Here is a 23,518-nt window from a genome sequence, read left to right as displayed (position 1 = left end):
TGGATCCATTTTTTAAAAATTTGTTTTTATGAGCGCTCCTTATATATGTTAATTTGTATATCATATATATGATATACGGACATATGTATATATAGACATACAACACATAACAAAAGTGTGCACACATAACAATAGTAAAGGCCTTAGTAGCTTTTCGCAGGTGAAATCTCCATTGCAATGTTTCAAAAACTCCACAGTTGGTCAAAGATAGAACTGATTAGAAACACATTAACCTAGGTCTATAGGATCAAAATCATCAGCTCAAAAAAAATACAGAATCTAAGGAAAAAACAAGAGTCCTAGAAAAAATGACTAGCCAGTAATTAGTAAATACCATACAATTTACTTTTTCTTTTTTTTTTTTTTAGGCCTCAGATCAGTCTCCTACTGAGCTTGCAGGCTTCTTTCATTTGCATTTCAGCATAAGTCCTGGCTGAGGTCTGAAAGAGCAGGGAAAAACTGCTATTCTGAGCAGACACCTCAGGCCTAAGGCATTTTAACCATAAGTCATAATTTTCAGGTTCTGATTTTGAAAATTATGATACAAGTTTAAGATACAATTCACAAAATTTTATATCTTTACATCTTGTTTTGTCAACAGATACCATACTATGATTTACTATCCTTGTCCAAATTAATGCACTGGTACACACAGTGACATTTTCCCAGGCTACCCAATTCAAAATTGGTGAAAAAAAAGACTGAATGATTGGGAAGTTACTTGCCAACTTGGAAGTAGAGTTCTTTAGTTTTCCATCCTAAGTATTTAAGTTCTCTGGCATGAATTATCTGAAATCATAAACTAAACAATTACCTAAACCCAACTTTTAACTGCAAGATTGTGCAATGCTTCAAAAACCCATTCAGATACCAGATTGTTACAATAAAACATCATCTTTTAGACACACATTCAGCCAAGATCATTCCCAAGAAACAATTTATAATATCAACACACTATTGCACATGTCTTAAAGGGCCAGAAACAAAGACACAAGACAGACAGACAGAAAGGAGCTCCAGACTATGGCTGACAGACAGAAACCTTTAAAACAGAGCAGATAAGAGAAAAATCTCCTACACCAGTGGCACCGTAGATGTCCCCACAAGGGGACCAGATGTTTTCACAGAGGGTCAACCTGAAATGTAAAATCAAGGGTATAAAGGCGCCACTTACCTATGGAGGCCTCCTCCACCAGGTGCTTGCTAATAGTTTTAGTGTGGCAGTTCACTGCAGTGCTCCGGGACTGAAGGCTCACTCCGAGGCCTTGGAACGTCTCAAGTTGCACACCCCCTAGAGTGGCTCTCCATCCCGGAGCCCTGGAGAGAAGGCCGGCTTCAGAATTTCCAGCAGTCTGGTCTTGTGATCTGGTCAGGCAGGGTCATCTCGCTGAGGCCTCCAAAATGTTATACCAGGATGCAAGAAAAGACCACTGACTCCAATTAAAATCAAATTAAAGCAAGCTTATTATTTCGACTGGCTGGGCTGCCTCTCCCTCCCAAAACGGCGGGAACAAGACAGCCCCCCACCTTTCCTACAGCCCAGCTTTATAGCCCAGAAAGTTACACAAAAGGGGTGTTACAGATAACAGAACTCTGACAAGTATCACACTAATGGTAGTTTACACATTTTTTTTTTTGGCCCCAACATCAGAATTTATGAGGACCATTAGAGCCTCAGAGAGGATGGCCAGGGAAGGCCAATATTTATGAGGTGTCACTAAAGTTTCAGAGAGGGCTGCTATCTGGTCAGAGAGCCAGGCATGGGTGAGTTCAAGACACGGGCAGGCATTCCAAGCAGGTTCAGAATTTGCAGTAATTTATAGTAAAGCTGAAATTATCTTTTCATGGCTTTGTGGTGAGATGGCTCCCAATTTTAATAAAAGATCAGGTTGGGTCTATCATTTACATATTGAAACTCAAATGGTAATCATTAAATATGTGTGTTTTAAGTCAACTATACCTATATAAGATTGTTAAAACAAAAATGTTCTAGTTTCTGGGTTTTTTATTTTGAATGGGCTCCATTTACTACTGATAACAATATCCAGAGTTCTTTCCTATGACTAGTTCTTAAATCTGCCTTATTTCTTTGCTTCCCCACTTGTATGCTCTTCTCTGTTAAGAGAAGACACATTTGTCACAGGTTGAAAGCCTTTTTGGTCAAAGGCTTTCTTGATTTTATTCCCTACTATTTGGGGTCTTAAAGCAATTGAATTTCCAATACTTCAAGGTCCAAAGTTTCAGAACATGTGATTGCCTTTCACTTTTGCTAGGAGGAAAAAGGCCAATTCCCTCCTAAGCTCATTTTTATGTCTGTAATGCAGCCAAGAGTTGCTGATACATGCTGGCCATTTGATTCTTTCCAACCCATTCCCCTAGAGCTCTAGGCTCAAGAGCATATGGTGTGCATTTTGTGTTATTTCAGGTGCCAGCTTACAAAATATTTTGTCATTGCATAATGTGATGTTCTACACAGAGTCTATGGTCTTTCAGTTTAACATTTATTCTTTCACAATATCTTCCCCACTGGCCGGTAAGAATTTTTCTCAGGCTTCCTGTCTGATTTCCTGTTAGGTCCTGTTAGATGGCTGGAGATGCAGTGGTGATAACAGTGACTAAGGGACTCCTGGGCTCCTGTTCAGGCAGCTTAGTTTAATAGTACCAGGAGCTTCAGCAGCACAGCTATTTTGGACTTGGTTAACATCATTTCCCCTTTTGCTCCCTGTGTTGTGGCTTCCTGCATTTTTTTTTTAAAGAGAGAGTGAGAGAGGGGAGAGAGAGAGAGAATTTTTTTTAATATTTATTTTTTAGTTCTCGGTGGACACAACATCTTTGTTGGTATGTGGTGCTGAGGATTGAACCCGGGCTGCATGCATTCCAGGAGAGCGCGCTACTGCTTGAGCCACATCCCCAGCCCCTGTGGCTTCCTGTTTTACTAATTTTTTAAGTCATCTTAACGTCTCTTTTCACTGCTCCATCATTTGTGACCCTTTCTTAAATGAATATCTGTATTAAATTCCCTGTATTCAAAATACTTAGAAATGTTTCTATTTTCCTAACACAAATTTCATTTACTGACACAAATTGATTGACATCCTTTGAATCTCCAAATGCATATTATAATTTCTAGCCACCTGGTTGCTAAGCTAATGTCAAATATTTTTATTGTTGTTTTTGTTTTTGTTATAGCAGTATTCCACTTGCTCTATAAATATCTATATTTGTTAGGGTTAGAAATGCCAATCACAGACCCCAAACTCAGTGAATTAACAAAAGTTATTTCATTGTTCATTACAGAGTCTGGCATGTGTTAGAAGTGGAAGTGCTAGTGTGCTTTGCTCCATGCATTCATTCAGGGACTAGATTGACAGACATCCACCATCTTCAAATTATAGTGGCCAAAATGTCTGGGAGTTGTAATCCAGTCTGCAGGTAGGGGATGAAGAGAATGTGGAAGAAAGCACAGAGTATTTTAGAAGGCAGGCCTGGAAGCAATGTCCATCACTACTGTTCAAATCTTATTGGCCAGAACTTGATCATATGGCCTGAACAAGTGGCTAGAAATTTGTCTATGTGGTCAGGAGACCATAGAACTAGTTTGATAAAACATTGCATCGTCTCTGCCATTAAACAAAACAAAAAAATAAAAAAACAAAAACAAAAACAAATTCTTTCTATTTATAGTTTGCATGGTATAATATTTTTATATTATATTTTTATCTTTTTAATCTTTTTGTATTCTTAGACTTTAGGTATTCTTCCTTGTAAGTAGCATATATATCATTGATTCAAAGATATGAATTTTTTCATATTTTAATACATCTGGAAATTAGATGTATCAATGAATTTTGATAAAGGCCATATGCCCATATAACCCACACTCTGGCTGCTTCTAATATCTGCTAATATCCTTTGGTATTATTCAGTTTCCCTGTCTTCTGTCTATATAAAGATTCTTTTGTGTATGTGCTAGGGAATTGAACCCAGGGTCTTGTTCATGCTTACAAGCATTTTATCGCTGAGTTAAAATACCCCAGCCTTATATAGGCTTTAAAAATACTAATCTTTTTTTTCAAATTTAAAAAAAATATTTTTTAGTTGTTGATGTACCTTTATTCTTTCTTTATTTATATGTTGTGCTGAGGATCAAATCCAGTGCCTCACATATGCTAGGCAAGTGCTCTGCCACTGAGTCACAACCTCAGCCCGTACAAATACTTATCTTGCTTGAAATTTGTTGCACCTCTTGAATCTGTGCTGATTTGTATTTTTCATTATTTTTTTCTTCTTTTTTTTATTAGTTACACATGACAGTACAATGATCTTGACAATTCATACATTTGAATCAAATGGGGTATAATTTCTCACTTTTCTGATTGTACAGGTTGCAGAATCACATTGGTCATACAGTCACCTATATACATACAGAAATAATAATGTCTATTTTATTCTGCTGCCCTTCCTATCCCCCTGTATTTTTCATTATTTCTGGAAAATCTTTGCTCTGTACTCTTTCTGGAACTCCTATTAGGTTTTTCATTCTTCATATATCTTATTCTCTCACTCTTCTCTTTGGTGTTCTGTGTTTCGTTTTGGATAATTTCTTCTGATCAATCTTCTACTTCATTAATGTTATTTCGAGCTAAATTTAAACTATTTTTTAAAGTTCATGTTTATTTGTTTATTTTGTGGTGCTGGGGATCCAACCCAGGACCGTGTACATGCTAGGCAAGTGCTCTACCACTGAGCTGTGACGCCCCCCCCCCCATCAGCCCTTCTTTGAGATTTTTAAAGGAAATTTTAAGCCAGTACACACTTATAATCCCAGCTAGTTGGGAGGCTCAGGCAGGAGGATGACAAGTTTGAGGCCAACCTGGGAATTTAGGATAACTTATCTCAAAATAAAAAAGAACTGGGGATATAGCTCAGTGTTAGTCTGCTTGTTGTTGCTATGATGAAGAAACCCGAAAAAAAAAAAAAAAACTAACTTAAAGGAGGAAAGATTTATTTTTGGCTCACATTTTCAGAGGTTTCAGTCCATGATAAGCTGGCTCAATGAGCCTGTTGTGAGGCAGAGCATCAATACAGAGACTGAAAGAGCATGGTGGAGCTGAGTTGTTTACCTCATGACATCCAGAAAGCAGAGAGATAGAGATCAAAAGATTGAGGGGGGGGCGGAAAAGAGAGAGAGAGAGAGAGAGAGAGAGAGAGAGAGAGAGAGAACAACATTTTGCACACTGGAGACAAGATATAGTCTCCAAGGACATGCCCCAAAGGACTCACATCCTTCTACTAGGTTCTGCCACCTACAGTTTCCACACCTTGCAATAATGCCATCAAATATGAATTCACCAATACATTAATCTACTATTGAGATCAGAGCTCTCATGAGCCAATCCCTTCCTAAGAGCCTCAATCTGAACACTGCTGCACTGGACATCAAGCCTTCAACACATGAGCCTTTGGGGGGACATTCCAGACCTAAACCATAACAGTGGTAGAGTGCTTGTCTAGCTTGAACAAGGTACTGGATTTAATCCCTAGTGCTGGAGGAAAAATTAAATGGAACAATTCACAGTCAAAAGTATAATGCACCCCTAGGTACCCGTTCACTGCTTCGACCATGATAAAATATATTTAATTTTTTTTATTTTTAATTTTTTGTCTTATCTATACCTCAACACTTCCCCTTAGACTCCCACAGGATTATTAATGAAAATCCCATACATTATGCCATTCTATTGATAGACATGAATATGTATCTCTAAGAGTTAAGGATCATTTCAAAAAACATAACCACAATAACTATTATTACATCTAACAAAATTTAATAATTTATTAAAATCACATAGCATTCTGTGTCCAAATTTCCCTAATTGATTCATAAAACTCTGTGTGTGTGTGTGTGCACACTGGGGATTGAACTCAGGGTCTTGTGCATGCTAGGTAGGTGCTCTACCACTGAGCTATACCCAGATCCTTTGAAGTCTTTTTATAGCTAGTGTGATTTAGGATCAAAATGAAATCTATATATTATATTTGTTTGATTATCTTTTAATGCATAAAATTCTCCCTCTTTTGTTCCTTTGCAATGTATTTATTGAAAAAACTGGGACATTGATCCTATTTGTTCCTTATTACATTTCTGTGGTGTCATTTAACACAATCCCCTGTTTCTCATATTTCCTATAAACTGGTGGTTATATTTAGTCTTCCTTTTTTTAACAACAGTCCTTCATAGATAATGGAACGTACTTCCTTCTGTTTTTTTGTTTTGTTTTGTTTTGTTTTGAAATGGGGTCCTGATGTGTTGCCCAGATAACCTTGAACTCAGAATTTTCTCATTTTAGCCTTCCTAGTTGCTGGGATTACAAGCATGCATCAGAATACCCACCTATACTTCCTAATGTATCACCTCAAGAAGCACTGATTCCCTCCTTTCATGATGTTAAGTTTGGTCAGTGTATTCACATAGTGTCAGCTTGATTCACCCTTAAGTCTCTTATTTTTTTGGCATCATTGAAAATTGCCACCTAGATCATTTATTCTATTAGAATTGTGAAATCATGACATTACAGTTTGAGCATGACTAATCTCAAAATTCAAAATCTGAAATGATCCAAAATCCAAAACTTTTTGAGTGCCAATATGATGATGACTTGCACAAAAGAAAATTCCACCCCTAGCCTCATGTAACAAGTTGCAGTCAAAATGCAGATGCAATGAAAAAGTATTGTAGAAAATTATCTTCAGACAATGTGTTTAAGGTTATTTTATATGTTGTATATGAAACAAGGCATTTCATTTTTAGACTTGGATCCCATCCCCGAGATATCTCATTATGTATTTAAAAATATTCCAGAATCTAAAAAAAAAAAAAAACCCATAATCTGAAATACTTCTGAAGATCCTGAGCATATCAGATAAGGGAGATTAAATTTGTATATTACACTTTCTGCACTTATTAGCTGGAATTTTTTTTTTTTTAGAGAGAGAGATAGTTAGAGAAATTTTTTAGTATTTATTTTTTAGTTTCTCAGCGTACACAACATCTTTGTTTGTATGAGGTGCTGAGGATCGAAATGGGCTCCACGCGTGATAGGCAAGCGCGCTACAGCTTGAGCCACATCCCCAGCCCCTAGCTGGAATTCTTCTATGAAGAATAATTAGGATTGAACCCAGGGGTGCTTTGCTGCTGAGTCACATTTCTTTTTTTTATTTTGAGACAGGGTCTCACTAAATTGCTGAGGCTGTGGCCTGGAACTCCCAGAGGCCTGGAGTTGCTCTGGTTACAGGCTTGTGAATTCACCATACCCGGTGAATAATTGCTTCTTAAACTAGCTACCTTATCCATTCAGCTTTTTTTAAAATTTGTTCTAATGAGTTATACAAGACAGTAGAATGTATTTTGACACATTGTACACAAATGGAGCACAACTTTTCTAGCTGAACATGGTGTAGGGTCCCATTGGTAGTGTAATCATACATGCACATAGGGTAATAATGTCCCTCTCATTCCACTGTTTCTCATTTTCATTTCTAGAGCTTTTGTTTTAAATGTGCTATATTTGCTTTTGTGATTTCTTTTTTTTTCTAATATATTTTCAAGTTTCTCTTTTATTTCTAAATAGAGTAAGCATAATTGTTTTATAACTCATGTCATATGATTACAATATCTGAAGTCTTGTTTTCTCTTCTCGATATAATTCATGGTGTCTTGTTCCTTGTGTATTTAGATTTTATTATGATTATTTTGAGCTAATAATTTTCCTTAGAAAATGATTTATAGTTCTTTGGTGCCTAGGATGAGAGGACATTTGCCTGGAGTAGATTTGCATTTTTTTTCGGCAAAGTGCTTTGGAGCATTCCACGTTCCTCTGCAGAATTACCTTAAACTCAATTTACAAACTGAGATTTTGTTTGTTTTTTGTTTTTAAAATCAGATTATGGTCTGGGGATATAGCTCAGTTGGTAGACTGCTTGCCTCACATGCACAAGGCCCTCCGTTCAATCCCCAGCACCATACACACACAAATTCAGATTTCAAGTTTTTAAAATTTTTTTTAGTTGTCAGAAAAACTTTATTTTATTTTATTAATATGCAGTGCTGACATCAATATTTATAGAAGCACAATTCATAATAGCTAAATTGTGGAACCAACCTAGATGCCCTTCAGTAGATAAATGGGAAAAAAATGTATATATACACAGTGGAATATTACTCAGCAATAAAAGAGAATAAAATCATGGCATTTGCAGGTAAATGGATGGAGTTGGAGAATATAATGCTAAGTGAAGCTAGCCAATCCCCAAAAAACAAATGTCGAATGTTTTCTCTGATATAAGGAGGCTGATTCATAGTGGGGTAGGGAGGGGGAGCATGGGATGAACTCTAGGTACAGCAGAGAGGTGAGAGGGAAAGGGAGGCAGCATGGGGTTAGAAATGATGGTGGAATGTGATTATCATTATCCAAATGGATCATCATTATCCAAAGTACAGGTGTGAAGACATGAATGGTGTGAATATACTTTGTATACAACCAGAGATATGAAAAATTGTGCTATATATGTATAATATGAATTGTAATGCATTCTGCTGTCATATATAACAAATTAGAATTAAAAAATTTTTAAAAATATGCAGTGCTGAGACTCGAACCTAGTGCCTCACACATGCTAGGCAAGAACTCTACCACTGAGCTATAACCCCCTTCAAGTTTCTTTAAGGACCACTGTGGTTATTAATACCACCATCCTCCATTGGATACCAAGGCAACTTTTCTTGAAGATCCCTGAGAATGCAGAGGGGAGGGAATGTTCCCAGCAGGGAGGATCTCTTAGATTTTGCAGCTCAAGTGGCTCTTTCATCCTTTCCTCTATAAAACAGACAGGTAAGCAAAGTTCATATCTACCCTCCTAAATATGACTGCATTGTTTTGAATACCTCTAGTTTGCTGACTTCATTTAGATTGTGACCTGTTAATTCTTTACTTTCTTTTTGGATTCTTGTATGCTTTTCAGAAGTCATTTCCATTTTCCCATAATTTTTAGTTATTTTAGAAACACCCACCACATCAAAGAAAACAAAATTCTGTTGTTTTTCCAACCCAACCTTTTTATTTTCTTCACAGTTAATAGTTGTCTTTTCTCCCTCCTTAGTTTTCTACCTACCTATCACCAATATGTCTCTGAACCGTCTTATGGTTAGGCAAATTTCTTCTCTATAAGTTGAAATGCAATAGGTACCCTATCAATTTTATTTTCTTAAAGAAATCACTTCCAAACCTTTCTGAACTGCTCTAATTTTGATGAATTGATATCTAGTTCTGCAGTACATTTTGATGTCTACTTTCATCATTGCCCTGGGGGTTTCTTTTGTTTTTCTTTTTTCTTTCTTTCTTTTTTTTTTTTTTTTGTATGGGGCAGGGGGTTAGTGGGGGGATTGAACCCAGGGGTGCCTAACCAATGAGCCACGTTCCCAGCCCTTTTTATATTTTATTAGAGACAGGGTCTCACTGAGTTGCTTTGGGCCTCACTAAGTTGCTGAGGCTGGCTGTGAACTTGGATTCCCTCCTGCCTCAGCCTCCCCAGCAGCTGGGATTACAGCTTTGAGTCACCATGCCTGGCTTGGAGATTTCTTTTGTATCTCTTTTGGATCCTGATTCTTGGATATCTTGCATGTCTCTTTTTTGGTTTGCTAATTTGTCTTGATGTAATAAATCCTCTCCAACCTTTCTGAAAAATAATGCATGGAATATTAATATTTTGAGACATGTTGCATATTTAAAGTAGTCTAGCTTACAATTAAACCATAGTTTGGCTCAGTGTAGGATTCCAGGTTGAAAATAATTTTCCTCAAAAATTTGAAGGCAATTTCTATCATCTTCTAGATCTCAGTATTGATGAGTTGATATGCTTACTGCTATTCTGACTTTTGATCTGTTTCTGCAACTTGACCTTTTTCTCTGTAAGCTTTTAAAATTTTTTCTGTCTTCTTGTGTTCTGAAATTCTATAATGATGTGACTTGGAATGGGATTGATTTGATATGCTGGATACCTAGTTTGCCTTTGGAGATTCATTTCTTCAGGGAAAGACATTTATTATTTTATTTTATTTTTTAGATACTGGGAATTGAACTCAAAAGCACTCTACCACTGACTTACATTCCCAGTCCTTATATATATACATATTTTTAAATTTTGAGATAGGATCTCGCTAAGATACAGGGGCTGGCCTCAAACTTGATATGCTCCTGCCTCAGTCTACAGAGTGGCTGGGATTTCAGGCATGAGTCACCATGGAAGGCTACCAATCTACTTATAAATTACTTATTTCTTCCCTTCAATTCTCTGTTTTCTTTCTGGAATTCTTGTTATTTAGATGTTTAACCTTCTGAACTGATCCTCTAATTTTTATCAATTTTATCTTAAAGTAGAACAAAATTTATTCTCTATGTTCTTTCTCTTGAATTTTTCTCTTATTGTGGTTTTGATATTGAAGCCAGATTTAAAGTTAGGTAGTCAGTGTAGTTAGGTAAATCGGGTCTAATACCGAGTGAAATCTAAAATGGAGGCCATGCTGGGAATGACTCAGGGAAAACAGGACAACTCATGGAATGTTAATGAAGTCCTGAAGAGGCCCTAGGCCAAAGTCCACCTGGAAGAAGTATTAATGAATAGCCCCCAGCAGATTTGGAGATAGCCCATCACCAAGAAGTGATAATGAAGTCCTTCCTGCTCAGACTACTTCTTTGGCCCACCTGTGTCTACCCCTCGGGCCTACCAACCTACATTCCATCACTGAAAGAACTATAAAAAGGGGAGATAACTGCACTTCCACGGATTCCACCTTTTGGGTCCCCTTCTTCCTCCGGGAGAAGTCTTTTCTTCTGTCCTTTAATAAATTTCTAATTTCTACTCTGACCTTGCCTCGGCGTGCTTCTTTGGTGTTATTCTTCAACATCGGGGAGCAAGAACTCGTCACCGGTCAACAGCGGTAACAATATTCAAGAGTTCTTTTTGCTTATCTGAATAGGAGTTACTTTAAAAATAGCTTTTCATTGTTACTTTATAAATTCACTGTATTATTTTTTTCTGAATATATTGATGACATATTTGAACTTTTCTTTTTTATTTTTAGTCTTTTTTTTTCTCCTTTGCAATATCTGTTTCCTCTAATTTGCTTTTTTCTTTCTTGTTTTCTGGGTTTCTTTCTTGTATATTAAAGACTTTTCTTAAATATCTAGTGACGCTTGGCTGTCTGCTTATGGTTGAGTAAGGACATTAAAAAGCTGTTTGGAAAGTGTGTGAGGGCTGCGGCATAAAAGTCAAGGGCTTAATAGTAGGATTCATTGTCTATTTCATTAAGAAAATCCTCATGAGAGTATCTTTGGGATTTTTCTCCTGGGCTGGTGAGATTCCCTAGAGAAGGTTTTCCAAAGCTATATTCATGCTCTTGTTAATCTTTTTTTAGGAATCCATTTTCTCAGGTTTGCTAAACCAGTTACTATTCCTGTTTGCTTTACAGTTTCCAAAATGTTGTTGCTGTTGTCTCCTTTCCCTCCTTATTCTTGGGGGTTTCTACCTTGTGGCCTGGATAATATTAGGTGCATTCGCCCACACAAAGCCCTAATCCTCACAAATAATGAAGACCCATTATTTCTTTAGGATAATTTTATTGGAGGACAACTGCAGGATCGTGTAGAAAGGTACTGACACAATTATCTGATTGCCCTAGAGTAAGTAATATGGATATATGACAAAAGGTATGGTTTTGTATGGTAACTGTCTTGCAAAAGTATTAAGTAATTTCCAGGGGTGCTCCACACACCCACCCATCCGCCTCAATACTCCGCCCGGCGGGGGCGGGATACATTGCAAGAAAGGTCTGAAAAACTAAGAAAAATGCGCCTGACAGCTGGGCTAGGCCAGAGAAAAATCGCTTAGAAGAACCCAGAGCATAGGCCACGCCTCTCTGAAACTGAGAGAGAGGGTGGGGGTTTAACCTCGCTGATGATTAGTTGATCTCTCTGACCAATCACGGGCAGCAATTGATTTTGCTTATCGCCCGGATCCACCTCCCCGAAGGGTTTGAGGCCACGTTTACAAATGGGACGAGGATACGTAAGAGGGACAGAAAATACAGCCAATGAGAGCTTGCGGCGCTAATGGGCGCGGTGAGGCTGCTGCCAGGTTTAGGGCGGAAGGAGTGTCGGGATAAGAAAGGGAACGAAAGATGGCGGCGGAAACGCTGCTGTCCAGTCTGTTGGGGCTGCTGTTTCTGGGTTTCCTATTACCTGCAAGCCTGACAGGAGGTGTTGGGAGCCTGAACCTGGAAGAACTGAGTGAAATGCGATATGGGATACAGATCCTGCCGTTGCCTGTCTTGGGAGGGCAGGTGAGAAGGCGTAGAAGGGACGAGGGTCCTGGGGAGAAGAGGAAGAGGAGGAAAGGTAGAGGAGAAAGGGCAGCTGCGGAATCTGGGGTAGGAGACTAAAGGAGTCCGGAAGCGTAGGTAGGGCTTTTACGGTGACACCTGGGGATCTCGGGCAGACACATTCCCCCCAGAGACCCAGCATGGGAGGGGTGGGGCTTCCTACTGTCAACCTCAGGTTCCAGTTCCTCAAGAAAACACTGAGACTCCGCCCCAGTGGATAAGTGGGAGTATCCTTCCACCCGCCCCCAACACACACATACCCCAGTACAGCTGGAGGATTTGTCTTCGACTGGGCTCTTCCCCAGGGTCTGAAGAGGGATCTCGTTGTTCTCTCTGATACCAGCCTCTCTTTGCTTCCATGTCCCCCACCCTCCCTTCTTTCCCTGACCCAGGCTTCGGATGTGGTGATTGTTTCTTCTAAGTACAAACAGCGCTATGAGTGTCGCCTGCCAGCTGGAGCTATTCACTTCCAGCGTGAAAGGGAGGAGGAGGCACCTGCCTACCAAGGGCCTGGGATCCCTGAGTTGTTGAGCCCAATGAGAGATGCTCCCTGCCTGCTGAAGGTGAAAGAAATTGGGATGAATGGAACGAGGGCTTGGGAACTAACAGTCCATCTAAGAACAGTGGAGCAGGATCTAGAGGACCTGTAGGAGTTGAGGCTTTTGTTGGACTAGACATAATAATCCAGACAAGAAAGAAGCAAAGACTCTATAACACTTTGCTAAATATAGAAGAGAGGATAAAATATCTCAAACTAGGTTAAGTCAAGATTGAGGTGCCTAAAGAAGGTCAGTGTGGGTAGAACGGGCAGGCCCTTCATTAGAGAAGCCGACATAAGTTACCACTTATCCTATCACCCTGTGCTCCAGTATCCTACTTTATTTTCATCATATCATTCTTCATGATCCAAAGTCATTTTATTAGGTGAATCAGTTTGTTTATTGTTGGTCTGAAAACTAGCACTAATGAGGTCAGGGAATTTATCTTGTCAAAGCTATATCCCTAGTGGCTAAAACAGTGCAAGAAATGTGGTAGAAGTTCAAGTAATACTTGATTTTAGGGCCTTCTCTGTTTCCCTGGTCTGAATGCTTCTAGGATACCATGACTTCTTTTCTTTATGAGGAGGGGGAAGTATTTAAAAAAATTAAAACAGGAGAAATGGAAAGATTACAGGTGGAAAACAGCCAGATTTTAGAGGTATATCTAAATTGTGGAAAGAAAACAGCTGTCCCTGCTCACTGAGAGTCTTGAAAAATTAGTATGGAAGTAGAGAGAGAGAAATAGATGAGCCAGAAGATTCTAAGAAAAGGGATCTGCACTCTGTCCCCCTGATTTTTCATTTTTTAATTATCAGACCAAGGACTGGTGGACATATGAATTCTGTTATGGACGCCACATCCAGCAGTATCACATGGAAGGTGAATCACTCCTACATTTTCCCTAAGTTCTCAGCACCCTAACATAGAAGGTGACCTACCTCTCCAGTCTCCTTCTCTTCTAGTCTTTTTTTTTCCCATTCATTTTTATCAAGATTTACTAAGGATAAGATCCTTAAACATATGCGGATATTGAACAATTTCTATGCTCTGAAAAACTTGTACAATCGAGGCCTATGTTCACCTGGATGCTCAACACTGTTTCCTGTCCTGTTGAGCACTCACCATGTTATTTTGAGCCTGGTTATGGTTTTTCTGTCCTCTTAAGAGAGAATGACATGGGGCTGGGGATGTGGCTCAGTGGCTCAGTGGTGGAGCACTTGCCTGGCTTGCATGAGGCCCTGGGTTTGATCCCTAGTATTTAAAAAGAGAGAGAGAGAGAGAATAACATACTTCATTGTGGTTTTTCTTGCAGATTCAGAGATCAAAGGTGACGTCCTCTATCTCGGCTACTACCAATCGGCCTTCGACTGGGATGATGAGACAGCCAAGGTGGGAGAAGTGTGGGGTTGGGAGAGAGATGGATCTGACTGCAGACTGACATTTGGGACAAGGGGAGGATTAGCTGACATGTTTCTTGGGGCTTAGTAGCCATCAAGACAAAGTCCCCTAGGGCTTGGATTCTCAAAGTCCCTGTGGGGGCACAGTGCCTTTTTCCACCTTGCTGTCTTTCTTATGTTCCCCCCACCACCTGATGTCTTCTCCAGGCCTCCAAGCAGCATCGGCTGAAACGCTACCACAGCCAGACCTATGGTAACGGATCCAAGTGTGACCTCAATGGAAGGCCCCGGGAGGCTGAGGTTCGGGTGAGTCTTGAGGAAGAGAAGTTTATACTACCTCATTGACAATCCACATTCTAAGGGAGGGAGGTAGTGTTGCATGTTTAATTGAGAATGTCTGTCCTAGAGCCTGAACCCAAAGTTTAAGACTCATTTCCCTGCTAGCTAGATGTCAATGTCTGACTCTTCAGAGGTATTTCAAGTCAACATTTTCCAGATCCTCCCCTCCTGTTAGTGTACCCTCATCCACATTCCTCCTTTTTGTCACATAAGCTGTAAACCTGGGTGTCAGTTCTTGACTCTTCCTCTTTCATTGTCCTGCCTTTTCTTTCTTTCTTTCTTTTTTTTTTTTTTTTTGTACCAGGGATTGAACCGAGGGGCACTTTACCACTGAGCTACATCCGTAGTCCTTTTTGTTTTTAATTTTTGAGACAGGATGTTGCTAAGTTGCTGAGGCTAGTTGAACTGAAGGCTACTTGAACTTGCAATCTTCCTTCCTAGCCTACAAATCGCTGGGAATCCAGACATGTGCCAATTCACTTGGCTTCATTGTTCTGCATTCTTCATTTAACATCTCTTTATGAAGGTCTTATAGTTGGGTGTTGAGGCATTGGTCTCAGATGTGAAGATTTAGTGACCTTCAGTAATGCACCATCTAGAGAGGAAGACAGATGGCTAACAAAAGAATCAGAGTCTTTTGATTTTCACAGGCAATTGTGTGCTGGTGTCTGTAATTACTAACTAAGAACCAAGATGAAAGAAAGGAATCTAGTTCTCTCAGAGTGAATGACAAAGCCCATTCATGATTTTAACTAGGTATTTCTAAAATTCTCCTTTCTTATGATTGGTGTCTTCATTTCTCATCTGCATCACTATCAGTAACCTCTTAACATGCAGTTCTAATCTGGTAGTCCTTAACTGAGTGGAGACAGGCAGGTAGGCAGTCAAGCAGCTATATGGTAGAAAAAGTTCAGGTGATTCTAATACAGTCAAAAACATACATACCTGTAGAGAACCACATGGCACAAATCAGTTATTTTTCTGTAATAAAGATTTGCACAGGCAATTGGGTGCTGGCAAGTGTTTAATACGCATATCCCCAAATTGGCGAGAAGCTCTGATTTGCAGCTTTTGCCAATCAATATCTGTGGTATAAATATTCCCTCCTATCAATGTGATATAATCCATCTTGCAACATTTGCAAAAATTTACCACTTGGCTCATGTGAGCTAATTGAGCTAACTCTGACATATCACTAGAACCACTTGTTTCTTCTCAGTGCTAGAAACCTTCAGTGATTCCACTTTGTACAAAGAATACTATCCAAAGCTTTAGCACTGACTAGGGTAGTAGCAGTGGAAGTGGTGGGAAACAGATTCTAGATATATTTTGAAGGTAGAGCCAATAAAATTTGTTAATGGGTTGACTGTGGGGCAGAGGTAAGGATGATTCCCAGGTTTTTAACTTGAGCAACTGAAATGATAGAATTATTGAAGTGTGAAGGAGCAGGGCGAAGGGAAGAAATTAGGTTAGTTTTGGACATATGAAGGTCGAGATGCCTGTTAGACATCCCAGTAGTGATTTTCATTTGGCAGTTAGCTCTGTGACTCAGGAATTCAGGGACAAGATATAGGCTGGAGATAAAAATACTCATTGTGTTTCTGCCACACTGGCCTTATTTCTGTCCTTTGAACCAATGTGTCTCATTGTTCCCTCTGCCTAGAACATTCATCCACAAGTATTCCAAAGGCTGGCTCTATCCCCTCATTCAGGATATAATTAAATGACACCTATATAGGGAGATCTGATACACACACATTTCCACTCCCATCCTGGTAAGCAGCTACAGTGTTTTACAATGATAGTGTTTCAAGGCATGTATCATTATCTGAAATTGTTTAATATCTGTTTCTGCATAACCCTATTAAAATAAGATCCAAGAAGGAAGGGACAGTCTGCCTTATTTTCTGCTGTATCCTCAGTGCCTACAGTGGTGCTTGGCACCAAGTAGTATCCACTTTTCCATTGAATGAATGGAATGAGTTATAAGCCAGTTCAAATGTCACCTTTCTTGAATAACCCAGAAAACTGAGTTCCTTTGGTCCTTCACATACAGACATTCACATCTGTATACCCTCCAGGATCTATATACGGACATGACTATCGTAGCATTTAACATCATTGTATTCTAATGAGTTTTTTCAGTGTTTGTACTTTTGGTAGGCTGGTAACTGAGGTCAAAGACCATATCTTCCTCTTATCTATTGAACACATACCCAGTGCACTGAGAGCCTTCATCCTGCCTTTAGGAGATAGATCAACATCATGGTCCTGTCTGTCCTTGAGGTAAGTCCTTTTTGGGTCCCATGTCACTGTAGTATCCTCTTTTGGTGAAGCCCCCTTCTGCCTATGCTTTCTATGATGGCTTCCTCAAAGTTCTGTTCCTCTTTCCTTACCATATACTGTTTCTTAGAAGTATTTCATCGATACCAACGGCTTCCATCACAACAAAGCGGGATAAACATTGTGACTGGTGAAATGCACAGCAAGGGAGCACATAATAGAGGAACTGAGTATAGGATAAAGGGAAGTCCTTGTGGGAAAGTGACTTTTGAACTGATGATTGAAGGATGAGAAGCTAGCCCAGCAGATGTGGTGGGGCAGGAGAGGGTAAGAAGAGTGCCAGGTGAAAGGTACAACAAGTACAAAAGGCCTAGAGAACAGGAGCCAGTGGCATGTCCCAAAAGTGCACAGGAGGGATAATCATGGGAAGAAGATGTGGAAAATGAGGCTGGGCAGTTATTAGGGGACAGATCACAGATCATAAGGGCTCTGTAACTGGAATTTGGATAACCACAAGATAATGGAGAGCTATGAAGTATTGTAAACCTAACAATGACATTCAGTTTTGGTTTTGAAGACTCACTCTAGATGGAGTATTAGCAAATGATTGAGAGGTTAGTTATAGACACTGTAGAAATCCAGGTGAGAAATAAATGTGGTTTGGGGATGAAGAAGTGATTTATTGAGAAAGATATTTCCAGGAGAGGGGGGATCAATAGCATAAGAAGGAGGAGTCAAGAATGATTCCTGGACAGATGGTGGTTCTTCTTACTGAGATAAGTATAGTGGGAAAAGGAATGCTTGTAAAAGAACAAGATGACTTTGGTTTTGAATATGATACTTCTAGAGGCCATCAGTCATCTAAGTAGAGATTTCTGAGGATACTATGGATCTACAGGATCTGGAACTCAGGAGAAAGGCCAGAGACAGGGGGTCATCATCATTTTAGTTGTGATGGAGGACATGGGCATCCATGAAATCCTTCAAATAAACAGTATATGGTGAGGAAAGGGGGACAGAACTTGAGGAAGCCATCATAGAAAACATTGGCAGAAAAGAGCTTCACCAAGAAGAGGTCACAGAGGACTACAGTGACATGGAACCCAGAAAGAGTCTCAAGACAGATCCATGGTGTTGACTACTCTGAACTTTGAAGGAAGAGGAGGATTGAAAACTGCTTAAGAGCTGGGCATGGTGGTGCTCACCTGTAATCCCCGTGACTCAGGAGGCTAACTGAGGCAGAAGAATCACAAGTTCAAGGTCAGTCTCAGCAACTTAGGCCCTAAAAGATTTAGTGAGATCCTGTCTCAAAATGAAAAATAAAAAGGGCTAGGTATGGGGGCTGGGGATGTGGCTCAAGCAGTAACATGCTCGCCTGGCATGTGTGGGGCTCTGGGTTCAATCCTCAGCACCACATAAAAATAAGTCCACTGAAAACTAAAAAATAAATATTTTTAAAAAAGGGGGACTATGTATGTGACTCAGTAGTTGAGTTCCCTGGGTTCAATCCCTGGTACCCTATCCCCACCCCACCCCCACCCACCAAAAAAAGAAAAGAAAAGAAAATTGCTTATGATTGTATTTCTGGAGATAAAAGGATGACCAAGAGATCTGGTCCTGCCTTCAGGAGATAGATGTTAAGTAAACAATACAACAAGCAGAATAAATAATATCACACATTAAGTACATATCACAGAGGGGCATATTAATATAGAGGTGATGACAAGGATTATTTTAAAAGCAAAATATTTACATGGAAATAAAAAATTCAGTTAGTTGGGAAAAGGAGCCTGATGAAAAGTATGAATCCTCTATATCGCATCACCCCTGACCAGCCCATTGGTTGGACTCAATGGCAAAAGTCTCAGTGATCTTTGCCAGAACAATTTCAATGGAGTGAAGGTAAATGTTGAGGAAAGTGAAGTGGGAATCTTTGAAGAAGTTTGGATATGAAGGATGGGGGAAAGGTAAGCACTAATTGCAGTAGACAGGAGAGATTGATGTACAGGAGAAAGAATGAGAAGAGAATATGGACAGAACCAAGAAACAGAACACAGGAAGAACAATTGGCCTCAGGAGGAGGGCTCTGGAGTTGTACCTAAAATGAAAGGATGGTGTTTTTGCTGGTGACTCTGGAGGTTTGATGGCAGAACACTGAGGGCATTTCTGTCTGGTTGCTTTTCATTTTTAGTTCTTATGTCCTCATGGACCTCCCAAGTTAATTTTCTGTGTGATTAGGTAAATCCTACAACTCCGTCAGGCATGGTGAAGTTTCATGGTCCCCATGCCTCCTTAGTAGGAGAACTGCATAGTATTTTTTTTTAAGAGAGAGAGAGAATTTTAATATTTATTTTTTAGTTTTCGGCGGACACAACATCTTTGTTTGTATGTGGTGCTGAGGATTGAATCCGGGCCACACGCATGCCAGGTGAGCACGCTACTGCTTGAGCCACATCCCCAGCCCCATAGTATTTGTTGAAAGAGCAGTCTTCATAAGGGCTTGGATACAAATTGTTAGCAATATGGAATTAAATAAATTTAGATCCCTATTCATTTCTTTCATGATTCTAGTAATATCACAGTTTTTTTTTCTTTTTTTGGTGGTGGTGGGTAACCTAGGATTGAACTAACCTAGGATAGCACTTGACTACTGAGCCACATCCATCCCTATTTTGTACTTTAATATTTAGAGACAGGGTCTCACTAAGTTGCTTAGCATCTCGATGTTGCTGAGGCTGGTTTTGAACTCGAGATCCTCCTGTCTCAGCCTCCCGAGCCACTGGGATTACAGGCATGTGCCACCACGGCTGACCCCTGCCTGTTTTTTTGTTTTTGTTTTTTAAATTTTATTTTGAGACTGGGTCTTGCCAAGTCACCCAGGCTCACATGTGCATGTGCCACTGCACCTGGCTTGATAATAACTTTTAATTGGAGAGAGGTGATATCTCATTGTGATCTGCATTTCCCAATTAATTAGTGATGCTGAGCATCTTTTCATATACTTGTTGGCTATGTGTGTCTTTCTTTGAGAAGTCAATTTAGGTCTGTTGCCTATTTTTAATCATATTATTTGATTTTTTTTAATGTGGAATTATCTGAGTTCTTTATATATTCTGGTTATTAACCCTTTGTCAAATGTAGTTTTAGAATATTTTCTCCCGGGGCTGGGGATGTGGCTCAAGCGGTAGCGCGCTCGCCTAGCATGCGTGCGGCCCGGGTTCGATCCTCAGCACCACATACCAACAAAAAGATGTTGTGTCTGCCAAGAACTAAGAAAATAAATAAATAAATAAATAAATAAATAAATAAATAAATAAATAAATAAAAAGAATATTTTCTCCCATTCTGTAGAGTCTCTTTTTTCTTATTTCCTTTATTGTACAGAAGCTTTTTTTTTTTTTAAGTTTTTGTTGTTGTTGTGATTGGACACAATACCTTTAAATTTATTTATTTTTATGTGGTGCTAAGGATCGAACCCAGCACCTTGCACGTGCCAGGTGAGCGCTCTACTGCTGAGTCCCAGCCCCAGCTCTATCCTTTGTTATGCAGAAGCTTTTTAGTTTGATGTCATGAAATATTTTTAACAGATACTATATTCAGTATCCTAATACTGTAATTGGCTTTTATGGATGTTTTCATAAGTAATTTGGATTTATAATTTTCTCTTATTATATTATCCTTATTTGTTTTGGTATCAGGTTATATTGAGTTCATAAACTGCCTTGAGGAACTTCCCTCCTTTTTAGTTCTCTGGAATAGTTTGCTAAGGTAGAGATTAATATATTCTTTCAAGATCTGATAGAACTCTGTAGGGCTGTTCTATCCCCACAGTATACAACAGAACGGTTATATTGGAGGTATAATTTTTTACTACTTATGTATTTAATGATTGAGGCTTTTTAGGTTTGCTACACATGAAGGTTTTTATAATTTCAAAAGCCATTATTTGCCTAAATTTTCAAATGTATTAGCATAAAATTATAGTATTTTTATTTTTTAATAATCTTCTTATAGCTGTTTCCCCTTTTTTATTCCTAATGTTGATTTTGCCTTTTCTCCTTTTGTCAGTTTTGTTGCCAGAGACTTATCTATTTAATTAGTCCAAGAACCGTTCTTGATTTTGTTTATCTTTTCTATTGTTTCTTTATTATTTTATTAATATCTTCACTATTTTATATTAATTATTCCTTTCCTTTTTTATCTGTGTATTCTCTTCTCATTCTAGCTTTTTGTATTTTTCAACAATTAAAAATTTTATAATTTTTAAAATAGCTCAAATGTAAAAGTGCTTTAAAAGTATACAGAGAAAAATCTCAACACCTCTTGGCTCTCATCAGCCTGTTCTCATTTTCATTAAAAGGGTAACCATTGCAGTTTTCTGTGTGTATGTGTGTGTTTCTTGGGACTGAACCCAGTGCCTCATGCGTGCTAAATTGATGCTCTCCCACTGATCTAATTCCCCAACCCCCACTGCTAGTTTCTTTTTCTATTCCCAGATTTTTAAAGATATACTTATAAGCATTTCTTTGAGCTCTGTCTAGATTAATATATAAAAACCTCCCTTGTTCTTATATTCAGTTGCTGCTCTTCTGTTATACATCTGTACCTTCAGTTCCCTATTGATGGACATTTAGCTTATTTTACATTTTTTTTTAAATATCTTTCAGTTGTAGATGGACACAATACCTTTATTTTATTTCTTTATTTTTATGTGGTGCTGAGGATCTAACCCAGTGCCTCATATGTGCTAGGCAAGTGCTCTATCATTGAGCCACAAACCCAACCCTGTTTTTTTTTTAATTATTTTTAGCTGTTAGGTAGACACAATAACTTAATTTTATTTATTAATATGTGGTGCTGAAGCTCAAACCCAGTGCCTCAAATGTGCTAGGTGAGCACTCAACTGCTGAGCCACTATCCCAGTCCTCCTAGCCCTGTTTTAAATCTTTAAATATATATATATTTAGTTGTGTATGGACACAATACCTTTATTTTATTTATCTTTTATGTGGGATCGAACCCAGTGCCTCATGCATACTAGGCAAATGCTCAATCAGTTGCTGCTGAACCATATCCCTGAACCATAACACTGGCCCCCTGTTTTAAATCTTTATTAACACAAAAGTGCTGCAATGAATAATCTTGTACCTACTGAATATATGTAGATTAAATTCCTGGAAGTAGAATTGTGTAATTTTGGTATGTACTGCCAAATTACCCTGCTTAGGTAAAGTACTCTCCTTCTAGCAATGTATGAGATTGCCAATTTCTTTATAGCCGTGCCAACCTGGTGTATTTTTAAAGTTTTGGATTTTGGCCAATCATCAGGGATATGATAATTATTTCTTAGTGTGTTTTTAATTTGCATTTCTCTTATGAAAAGATGTAATCTTATTTAAGAGCTGTTTGTCTCTCCTTTATTCCTTTCTTTCAATAATCCATGTTCTTTGCTTGTTTTCTTATTGGCTTATTGAGCTTTTTCTTCTCAATTTATTAGGACTTTTTATGCATTATAAAGATTAATCTTTTGACTGTATTATGATTTACAACTACTCTTGTAACTCTGTGTGTGTGTATGTGTGTACGAGTGTGCATGCGTGTCTTGCAAATGCTAAACATGCATTCTACCACTGAGCTATATACTTCCAGCCCCTATTCCTGTAACTTCTTGAGTGGGATGCTTACCTCTCTGGTTTTAGTCTTTCTTAATTATACATTTATAGCTATTCTTTTTACTCTAAGTACTATTTTGGTTGCATCTCTCAAATTTTGACATGTGGTGCTTCCATTTTCATCTTGACCTTGCTCAGAATTTATTTAAAATTATGCTTACTATATTTCTAAACAAGTATGTTTTGCTTTTGTTATTTTTATAAGATTGTTGTTGATTTTGTAACGTGCCATTTTTTTTCAGCGATTCTTTGATGATTGTTGAAACTTTCTTTGTGATGAATTTTTTAAAATGGTATGTTTGTGCTTGAAAGCATGTTTTTTCTTTTTTGTTTTGTTTTGTTTTGTTTTGTTTTTTGTTCCTGGGGATCGAACCCAGGGGCTTGTGCATGCAAGGCAAGCACTCTACCAACTGAGCTATATCCCCAGCCCCAGCATGTATTTTTTCTAATAACTCAGTTCAGGCTTCTAGTCAGTGCTTGGGTGCAGTGCACCTGTGGTCCCAAGAGATTAAAGCAAGAGAATCTCTTGAGCCTAGAAGTTTGAGACTAGCTAGGAAATATGGCAAAACCCTGTCTCAAAACCAATGATACTGATCATATTGTTCAAATTTTCTATAATCTTATGTTGAATTGATCAAACATTATTGAAAGGGGTATGATGAAATTCCTCCTATAATGGTGGATTTGGTGGTTTTATTAATTTTTCCTCCATATGTTTTGAGCCTATTTTAATTTTGAAATTAAATGATTTATAGGTTTTCTAATGTTGAACTAATTTTTCATTCTTGAGATGGATCCAACTAACTAGTCATATGTATTATCCTTGATTATTCTTTTCATATCTTCCAGGAT

The 23,518-nt window shown here is 38.5% G+C and overlaps 1 protein-coding gene across 2 annotated transcripts in view; it reads left to right on the top strand.

Annotated features, from left to right (window-relative positions):
- The first annotated feature begins 12,222 nt into the window (after positions 1 to 12,222).
- Positions 12,223 to 23,518, top strand: part of Os9 (OS9 endoplasmic reticulum lectin) — a 29,078-nt gene continuing 17,782 nt past the window's right edge. For both annotated transcript variants that reach the window (XM_026398396.2, XM_026398395.2), the window contains exons 1-5: positions 12,223 to 12,397; positions 12,829 to 12,999; positions 13,791 to 13,854; positions 14,288 to 14,364; positions 14,580 to 14,678. In XM_026398396.2, the coding sequence (XP_026254181.2) occupies positions 12,236 to 12,397; positions 12,829 to 12,999; positions 13,791 to 13,854; positions 14,288 to 14,364; positions 14,580 to 14,678 (573 nt within the window). In that variant the 5' untranslated portion in view covers positions 12,223 to 12,235. The remainder of the gene's footprint in view (positions 12,398 to 12,828; positions 13,000 to 13,790; positions 13,855 to 14,287; positions 14,365 to 14,579; positions 14,679 to 23,518) is intronic.

Source organism: Urocitellus parryii, chromosome 5 (assembly GCF_045843805.1).
Source record: "Urocitellus parryii isolate mUroPar1 chromosome 5, mUroPar1.hap1, whole genome shotgun sequence".
NCBI lineage: Eukaryota > Metazoa > Chordata > Mammalia > Rodentia > Sciuridae > Urocitellus > Urocitellus parryii.
Note: the sequence above shows the minus strand (reverse complement) of the source record. Positions and strands in the feature narration are given on the sequence as shown.